The sequence below is a fragment of the Mastomys coucha genome, unplaced genomic scaffold (genome assembly GCF_008632895.1).
Source record: "Mastomys coucha isolate ucsf_1 unplaced genomic scaffold, UCSF_Mcou_1 pScaffold6, whole genome shotgun sequence".
Classification (NCBI taxonomy): Eukaryota; Metazoa; Chordata; class Mammalia; order Rodentia; family Muridae; genus Mastomys; species Mastomys coucha.
This window is the reverse complement of record NW_022196912.1, coordinates 118937152-118947151: the sequence shown is the minus strand read 5'-3', so window position 1 is coordinate 118947151 and position 10000 is coordinate 118937152. Positions and strand designations below refer to the sequence as shown.

The following is a 10000-nucleotide window of genomic DNA, read 5'->3' as shown; positions in this document are numbered from 1 at the left end:
CCTCCCTCTCTCTTCCCTCCCCCTCTCTTCCCTCCCCCTCTCTCCCACCCTCCTGTTGTGTAACATCCATTTCCTGAAGCAGGGAAGTAACAACAACAAAAGTAACTTCAAGAACTTCCTGACTCTGACCAGAATCATTCCACCCCGTGCTTGCCAGAGAAGCAGACTCGAGCCTCAAAGACAACAAAAGAATCCAGAAGAAGCCAAAACCAGCCAGCCAAGCTGCCTGGAAGAACTTTAGACCAGCTGAGGCACCTGGAAAGGGCACTGCAACCTGTTAGCGGGCTGTAGGCTAGGCACCATGCTTCAAGGTCCCAGCCTCTGTGAACTGTCTGTCACCAATGCTGTGGTGGGCTTTGGTGATGCATCCGACTGAGTCATTTCTGCTCCCGTGAGTGACCCCCTCACTTGTATTCCTGTATGTAACCCCAATAAAATTCATTGGTTCACCAAGTTGGGTGTCAGTGGTGTGCATACTTTGGTCTGTGGTAGGTTCCCTGGTCTGTGCCTAGTGCTTGAGTTTGTCTCATCTCCCCAAGAAAAGTTCTGTCGTACCACACACCCCAACTGTCCACTAAAAAACGGAGCAAGGGCTAGATTTGGGTTGGGGGGAGAAGAACCTCCCTGGGGTGGGACAGAATGAAAAGCCTTTGATGCCTGCTGCAGCTTTTACCTTGAGGTAGCAAACACTTGCCTGGGAATGATCCAGTATTCTCCACAGCATGGAGTCTGTGCCCCAGTATGTGTTCATGGAGTCTAATCTCCACGTCCTGGGCAGACAGTTGAAATTCGTGGAAGAGGAGGGAATAGGCTCCTGGGGGAATCTGGTCATCTGCCACAAGTAGACAGTTAAACAGGAGCCCAACTGAAGGGAAGAGAGAGAGGGGTACAGTAGGAGCAGTATTCCATCCGACATGCGGGGGGACAGGCTTGTTTGCTGAGATGGTCAACAGCCCTAACCATAGCCTTGTCTCCAGCACCTAGGCCTTGTTCCTCAACACCTGGGCTGTCTGGTGCTCTTCTGCCTCTATGGCCCAGCACTCTCTTCCACCACCCCTGCTCAACCCCAGGGTATCTCCCATAATGTAGCCACTATCTCCAGGCTGGCAGTGTGCCCTTCACAGGCACTAAATGGCCCCTTGGGGCTCTGTCTTGGCCATCTCTAGAGTTTTTAAAATTCTCTTCTGAAAAATAAGACAGAGACTGGGAAGATGGCTCAGTAGGTAAGAGTACCTGCTGCACAGGCATGAGGCCTCAAGTTTGAATCACCAACACTCAAGTAAAAAGCTACAGTTATATTTGTGCCAGTGCTCTGGGGAGCTGAGGCAGGAGGATCACTGGGGTTGGCTGGCTTCCAGCGTGTTGCAACCTGGAATCCCAAACTACTCAGAAGGCTGAGGCAGGAGGATCACAAGTTCCAGACCCACCTGCACTACACAGTGAGTTGAAGACTAACCTGGGCACTTTAGCGAGACCCTGCTGCAACACAAAAAAGTAGAGGGAAGGCTGGAATGTGCCGCAGTGGCAGAATATTTTTTGTTGTTGTTGTTGTTTTGTTTTCAAGACAAGGTTTCTCTGTGTAGTCCTGGCTGTCCTGGATCTCACTCTGGCTGGCCTCGAACTCAGAAATCCGCCTGCCTCTGCCTCCCAAGTGCTGGGATTAAAGGCATGAGCCACCACTGCCCAGCAAGTTGTAGAACATTTTGCTAGCATGTTGCAGTCTTTGGTTCAATACTGCAGTCTATAGGTTGAGAGAGAGAGAGAGAGACAGAGACAGAGAGAGAGACAGAGAGAGACAAAGAGACAGAGACAGAGAGAGAGGGAGGGAGAGAGAGAGGGAAGGAGGGTGGGGTGAGGGAGGTGTCTTAATTAGGGAAATGATTCAAAGGCCACCTGTGCCTAATTTCTTCAAACTTTCTATTCCTGTGGAACTTTTCTCTGGCCACTGTGGTGATTTCTGGGTATACAACAGTGGTAAGTACAGTCACATGATGGCCCCCAGCCCATCTCCAGAGTCTTTTCATCTGCTTACCTGCTCCCAAACCTATGGCAACCATAGGGTCTTGGAACTCCCCCTCCCTACCACCATTGTGCTTTCTGTCTCTGTGAAGGCACTCCACAGGGCACCTCCAATGGGCATATCCCTTAGCAACAGCTTTGCCTGGGATCCGCAGGTTTATCCTCTTACAACCACCATCAGATCCCCACCCCCAACCCCACTGTTTTATACTCAGTTGTACAAGAAGCTCATCTGGTTGCTGCACCTGCCCCTCTATATGGCCCCTCAATGGGACCAATGGCTGCTTTACCACAAGTCCGGCCCCAGAAGCAGACTGGCTGGGAGTCATGTGCTTCTATTTGAATTTTATTGACTACACACTATTTCCTTTTGAAGCTGTTTCATTTATACCTTCACTAATAGAATTCTTTTCTGGATCTATCTATCTCTTTCTCTTTCTTTTTTCTTTCTTTCTCTTTCTTTCTTCCTTCCCTTCTTTCTCTCTACTGAAAATATTTGGTCCAAAACTATTCCATGCTTTATGATATAGGCTTAAAGAAAACATTTATCAATTTGAAGATTTTTTTTTGTTTTTTTTCGAGACCCGGTTTCTCCATGTAGCTTGGCTGTCCTGGAGCTCACTCTGTAGACCAGGCTGGTCTCAAACTCAGAAATCCACCTGCCTCTGCCTCCCGAGTGCTGAGATTAAAGGTGTGCGCCACCACCGCCCGGCAAGATTTTTTTTTTTTAATGATTCAACAGATGAATTACCCCCTCATTATGTCTCAAACCCAAGACAAATGGCTGAGTTGTACATTAAATATCAAAGTCAGCTTCAGATGAATGTAAAATAAGGAATGAAAAAGGATGGCACAACTGCTCCTAGGTATGGAGGAGGATGGGGGAGAGGAGAAGGAGGTCTACTGTAGATAAAAGGGAGAGCACAGGCAGAACAGATGTCTGGGAGAGTTCAGAGTGAACATGACCTTGAGCTGGGCTGTGGAAGTAGAGGAGGGAGGGGAGAGGGGGCCAAGAGATTGACATCGCCAAAATGGCTGAGGTTATAGGGAAGCCAAGGGAACTGCAGGGAAGGGCTGCTGGGCTGGACAAAGTTAGGACAGGGGGTGGGGTGCAGGGAAAATCTGGCAGCCAAAGAGACCTAACGCCCCGACTCCCACCCCACCCTCAGTACAGGGGAGGAGGCCCATAGTCTCTTCCACACCCCTGGGTCCTAGGGAGCAGGTTTGAAACCCAGAGCCTTTTGTTAGAGAGTATTTTAGCCTCCGAGGTTCTGTTGAGGTCTAAAGCCATGGTCCAGAGCAGTTTTCAAGCAGAGTGGTATCTACAGCACCAGCAGATCACGTAACCCATTTAGGACTTCCACCAAGTCCCATAATCAGTTTCTAGTGTAAGGATCTCTCCTCATCTGTCAAATGCATCTTCAGGCCACTCAAGTCTGGGAGCAACAGCAGCAGATAAATGAGCATTTGCAGAAAATTCGGAAACTAGTGTTTGCGTTCATTATTGCTCCCTCCAGGTCACAATGTTCACTATTGCTCCCTCCAGGTCACAGCGTTCACTATTGCTCCCTCCAGGTCATATGCCTTACACCAGACTTACCTTTTTTTTTTCCTGACCTGTAGAACTCCTACTCATCCCACAAAGCCCAACTTAACAACTGTCCTGTCTGTAAAGCCTGCTCAGATGTTCCCTCTGACTATCTGTAACAGAGTCCTCACTGCCTGGGCTCTTCGTCTGTGTATTAGTTGTGCCTGAGAGGCCTCCAAGGAGAGCTCCAGGGTATGGGCCTAGGTATAGACGTGGTTCTATTCAGAGACCTGGATCAGCTATTTTCTGACACGGTAATAACACACACACACACACCCCCTAGCCCACAAGGGTAAGAGTTGGGGGAGAGCCTGTCTGGAGCCCTGAGCCCTGAAACTCACCCTGTTGAAAACTGGTGAATAAGAACAACTTTCCAGTTTTGCAACCATCCATAGTTTATGATGCTCATCCTCATAGATGCCCAGTCTTGGGGAGGTGAGGAATTGTGGGAGCGACCTCTGAGGAGGAAGTCCATAAGCCATAGTAATGAGGCTCTGTGGTGGCCTGCCTCCTTAAATGCAGTCAGACAGGGGCAGGACAGAGAACTCAGCACAGGTTGAGCAGGCCTCAGTGGAGAATGAGGAACCGAGTTCTGGCACCTGGGCCAGGAGCTCAGTTCACCAGGTTCCCGGAGAGTCCCAGGCTCACCCGCTACAGAGCTTTCTCTTTGTACCTTGCCCAGACTTCAGAGAATTGTTTTGGACACCACCTCTCCAACATGTCTTCATCAAGAACTCTCCCGTCAGCTGACTCTCTGGATCTAGCACACAGAGGTTCTCAACCTTCCTGACGCTGCGACCCTTTAATACAGTTCCTCATGCTAAGGTGACCCCCCCCCAACTGTAACATTATTTCATTGCTATTTCCTAACTGTGACTTTGCTACTGTTGTGAATTATAAATGTAAACATTTGGGGAGATAGAGGCTGCAAAGCGGGCTGTGACCCACAGGTTGAGAACAGAAGCCCTGGGGCTAGCTGAATAAGACATAGCTGGGGTAAATTTCTTCTGGAAAAAAAAAGCCCACACCCCTCAGATGTTCGTGATCAAGATAATATGAAGCGTGTTTGGGTCTGGCGTGGGACGCAAGGGCTTCTGACTAACAAGCCTTGTTCTCGGCCCTAGAGTCTGAGTACCCTGGCCGTCTCCACTTTGCTGATGCCACAGGAAGATTCTCAGAGAGTAGCCCTGAGACAGCAGCATCCTGTGCTCTGAACACCTGGTTACAATATACTCCCTTTTCCCTTTGAAACCCACAAGCCAGGTTGTTCTCGTTATGCGTGTGTGGAACACCTGTGTCACGGAGTCAGCCAATTCCCTCTCCGACCTCCTTGCCCCTCAGCCTTCCTTCCTTTCTTCTTCTCTCAGCAGGGTCTCCTGTAGCCCGAGTTGTCCTCAAACCCGTGTTGTAGCCAAGGGTAACTGTGAATTCCTGATCCTCCTGCCTCAGCCTGCCTAGTACAGGAGTTACATCACCGTGCGCAGTTCTGTGTGGGGCTGGAGAGCCAACCTGTGGCTTTGCACATGCTAGACCACTGTTCTATCAACCGATCTCCACCCCCAGCCCATGTCAGGCATTTCCTAGGTGTCCTGGCTAGTTTTGTGTCAACTTGACATAGGCTCGAGTCACCTGAAAAAGGGGACCTCAATTGAGCAAGTGCCTCCATAAGATCTGGCTACAGGCAAACCTGCAGGGCATTTTCTTAATTAGTGATTGATGGGAAAAGGTCTCCATCGCTGTGGGTGGGGCCATCACTGGGCTGGTGGTCCTGGGTTCTGTAAGAAAGCAGGCTCAACAAGCCATGAGGAGCAAGCAGTAATCAGGTCCTGCCTCCAGGTTCTGTCCCTGTTCCTGCCCTGACTTCCATCAGTGATAGACTACGATGTGGAAGTGTAAGCCACATAAACCCTTTCTCCTCCATCTTGCTTTTGGTCATGGTGTTTCATCGAAGCAATAGTAACCCTACCTAGGCCCTATATCCCTGTCTTCCTGCAACTGTAGACTGGTGCCTGCAGACCCCATTTCACAGACAGGAAAACTAAGGCATGACCTGAGTGAGGTGGGCGGCAGTGGGAAACTATGACTCACCTGTTCTTGGCTCTGACACTTTGTTGCCAGCCTTAGCTGAGTCCCTCAGAGTCTGCTGAGGTCCCGGTGGAGGCTCAGACTATCTCCCTGGGAGGCTGGGATGTGCATGGAGGTCAGGCCTTTTGTTCTCTAGCCAGTCTTTGTCCACATCATGGCTGACAAGTGGTTATGTCTCCTGTCCAGTATGCCACTCTCTGCTACCTGGCATGGGAAGACTTTGAGAAGGGCAGGCTTCTCTTTCGAGTGTTGCTCTTACCCAAAGATGAGCTCTGCCCAGCAGTGCTGTCCTCCCCCAGCAGAGGAAGCTCTTCCCAAGCCCCAGGCACTAAGTGCTGGTAGGGGACTGTGATTCCAGATCACAGTAAAGGAGCACTGGGCTGGCCGTGGGATGCTGAGGGAAGGCGCACTGCGCTATCAGTGTGCCTGCTCAGCCACTCCACGGTACTGGGACAGAAGGACAGGACAGGCAGGCAGGAGGTAGAGAGCCTAAAGCGACAGGGTCTGGTTGGAGTTGGAACTGAGGCAGTAGCCATGGGATGAAGACAGGGAGCTTAGAGACCATGCGGGTGATAAGAGTGTCATCAGGCTCCTGTGTCAAAGGCTTAGACAGGGGTTCGGTGCCTGTGCCCAAGGTAAGGAAATGCTAATCCAAGCAGGAGGAGCTGAGCCTGTGCACCGATCCCCTGTCTAAGCTGTGTTACTCCCTCCCCAAGGTTTGCTGTTCTGCATCGTGTAGGCTATGGTGGTGGCCAGATTTACCTGTCAGTTGAGTTCATATTTAAGTCAGTGAACTTTGGGTAAAACAGGTTGGTTTCCTTAATGTAGGTGAGCCTTAGCCAATGAGTTGAAGGATATGAACAGAAAAATAAAATTAATTAATTAATTAAAATAAAAAGACGCTACTTTAGGCTCCGGAAATGGCTCAGCCAGTAAAGGTGTTTGCTATATATCATGAAGATTCCTGAGCCTGACATGGTAGAAAGAGTACTAACTCCTACAAAATTGTCCTCTTATCTCTACATGTACACTATAACACACACACATACATACGGGCATGGGCATGTGCACGCATTGTAATTTTGTAATTTAAAAAATTTAAAGTTTTGTAGATTAACCTGTGCTGGTTAACATTTTCTCTGATCCATGTATTTCCAAGTGAAAGTAGGATTTATCACATTAACCACCTTGCTCCAGTTCCAAAGCCTATCAGGATTCCAATTAGCATTTTGCTAGAATCTCTGACTCTATGTGAAGACAATTAAGAAGTCTGCCATCTTGAAACTGACAACCCACATGTCTCTATGTTTTAGGCTGTCTTTAATTCTATTCTACAGTTTTGCGGTGTTTATCTTTAGGTCTTTAGAGTCATGCTGCTTTAAATGTTGCCTTTTAATTTTTGTTTGTTTGTTTTGTTGGTTTGTTTTTTGTTTTTGTTGTTTTTGTTTTTGTTATTGAAGACAAGGTTTCTCTGTATAGCCCTGGCTGTCCTGGAGCTCACTCTGTAGACAAGGCTGGCCTCGAACTCAGAAATCCACCTGCCTCTGCCTCCCAAGTGCTGGGATTAAAGGCATGTGCTACCACACCCAGCTTAAATTTTTGTGTTATATGTGCCTGTTAACAAGATAGATGTGGTCTAAATGAGAATGGCCCCCATAGGCTCATATATTTCAATGCTTGGTCCTCAGGTGGTGAAGCTGTTTGGGAAGGATGAGGAGGTGTGGCCCTGTTGGAGGAGCTGTGTCACTTGGGCAGAATTTGAGGATTCAAAAGTCAACACCTCTCTCAGTTAGCTCTCCCTGTCTCAGGCCCATGGATCAAGACATGAGTTCTCAGCTACTACTCCAGCTCTCTGCCTGCTGTCTGCCATGCTCCCCACTGTGATGGTTACAGACTAATCCTCAAGAACCAGGAGCCCCAAAGAACTATGAGCCCCAAATTAAGTGCTTTCTTTTATAAGCTGCCTTGGTCATGGTGTTTTATCACAACAATAGAAAAGCTACTCAGATAATAGACATAATTGTGCCCTAGTCCCATTTCCAGAGAACCGGGTGGACTCGCTGAACCATTGTGCTCTGTTGCTTGGGGGCATGGTAGCCTCTGCATCCTCAGAGATCCTGGCCTCACTCTCTCTTCTTTGACAAATCCAGTTGCATAGGTTTTCTCTCTTCCTTTAACCTGTGCACTGAGACCTTATGATGCGCTATTTGCGAAACTCCACGCTGCTTTCCAGCAGCTGTCTGACCTCCCTCTTCCCACAGCTTCCCTCTCTACCTGTCACATTACAGAGCCTGCCTTCCAGACCCAGCCCAGACCTCAGGCTCTAGCCCAGGGCTAGGATCACCAGAGGAACAAATGGAAGTAAAGTGCGCAGCTTGCCACGTGCTCACACCTTGTTATATGTGGAAATATTCTGAGATCTTGGCTGATACAATATTCTTATAGATAAAACAGACAAAAGAAAGGCCTGGTTAATTTTGAAGTGCTCAGAAGTATAAGTTTTATGTTAAGCTGAGAAATGAACTTAATGAAAGAAACATGCTCATAATAATTAGCCTAACGTTCATTCCAACCATATGTAAAGAGCTTTCATTAATCAATAACTAAAGGCACATCTGTAGAAATACAGGGAAGAGCTATAATAAAAGTGACAAAAAAAGGAAATGTAAATGGCCAGTTGTGACCAAACGCTCAACTTTATAAGTTCAAAAAAGAGGCAAATTTTAATGGGAAAATATTTTAATCTGCTAATTCATCAAATTATCAACTAACCAAGCAAAGTCAAATATGATAATTTGCAGATCCTATTCTGTCAAGGCTTTCTCTGATTTGTCCCTTTGTCTGCCATTCAGTTACAAATCACTTTCAAACATGGGTGTTTCCTTCTGTAGACTAACTTTGCCTTCGTTCATTGTTTTGGATTAAAGGTGTTACCAAGGGTGTGGTCGCTTTGTAGACAGAACAGCCTATTGCAGGATTAAAGTCCCTCTATACCTTGGTACTTTATAACTGTAATTTTGCTACTGTTATGAATTGTGATATAAATATCTGATATGCAGGTTATGTGTGACCCCTCTGAAATGGTCATTCGACACCCCCCAAGGGGTAGTGTCCCACAGGTTGAGAACCACTGTTCTATACTAAGTGAGAACTAAGTGAGAAGGGTTCACATGGACTCTTTTTTTTTGCATAAGCTAAATTTTAATGAATACCTTAATTTCCATAATATTTTTTAAACTTTTATTGCATTATGATGAGAAAAGTTACATGACTTCAATTTATCTGAATTTGTTAACATTTAAAAACATATTTTAAGTAAATAGAATTAAATCACATTCTTGTTTCCCTTTTGTGCCCCAACTCCTCCCAGAGACCCCCCTTCAATACCTACAATATCTTTTTTTGTCATATTCTTTAAAATTAATAAAATATTATAACAATAAAAATGAGTATTATAAAAGTTGTTTGTTATAAAACAACAATTTAACACTCTTATGTAGATGCTTGTCTACAGCAATACTGAAAATACATACATTTTTTGCAATATAAATTTTAAATAACTCCAAATATATTAACTGTATATTTCAAAATAATAGATCACTACTAGTATTTTCTTAAATGAACATAAATATATAAAGTCTTTTTGTTTGTTTGTTTGTTTTGTATTTAGTAGAGCTTAGAATCTTGGCTCTTACTGTGGTACAAGCCCAAAATAAGAACAATTTTTAGACATTGGATTTCATTGTAATAAGGCTGTCCTTCAATGACCCTCACATCACCAAAGGATTTTACCTCCATCATAGCTAAGCTGAGAGTTGACAGTTCTGCAGCACCAAAGAATGAATTGTAGTCATGATTTTTGGATACAGACTTCCTGCTATGGTCAAAGCTATTTGACTTGAGTGAGTGACCTCATTCTCAGCCCACAGAGAACAGGTTACATTCATTTAAGAAATGGTGTGTGTATTAAGATGGTCTATCCATAAAGTCATTCACCAACTGTTTCACTGAACAATGGTTCTGTTTGGAGGGTGGCACAGACATTAGGTGAGGGTAAGAATTTGGTTCGTTGGCTATGATAATTTGGAAAAGCATTCATCTCAGAGAAAAAGTAACTTATAAAGTCCTCTTCTTCAAACTTGATACAAGAGTTACAAACGTCAAGCAACGCATTCATTCTCACTCTTTGTTGTTCTCTTATAAGCCCTTTCCCAGTTTAATTGTCTACGTTTCTTCTGGCTGTATAAATACTTTTGAAATATATAAGCTGTTCTGAAAACCATAGTATAGTATAAAAACATGAAATAA

General features: G+C 45.9%; 1 protein-coding gene across 1 annotated transcript in view; it reads right to left on the bottom strand.

The window, feature by feature from the left end:
• Tcl1b (T cell leukemia/lymphoma 1B) overlaps positions 1 to 4089 on the bottom strand; it is a 5901-nt gene extending 1812 nt beyond the window's left edge. The window contains exons 1-2 of the mRNA XM_031357739.1: positions 3949 to 4089; positions 695 to 865 (exon numbers count right to left, since the gene is read on the bottom strand). Of these exons, the coding sequence (XP_031213599.1) occupies positions 695 to 865; positions 3949 to 4089 (312 nt within the window). The remainder of the gene's footprint in view (positions 1 to 694; positions 866 to 3948) is intronic.
• Between the last annotated feature and the right edge of the window lie 5911 nt (positions 4090 to 10000).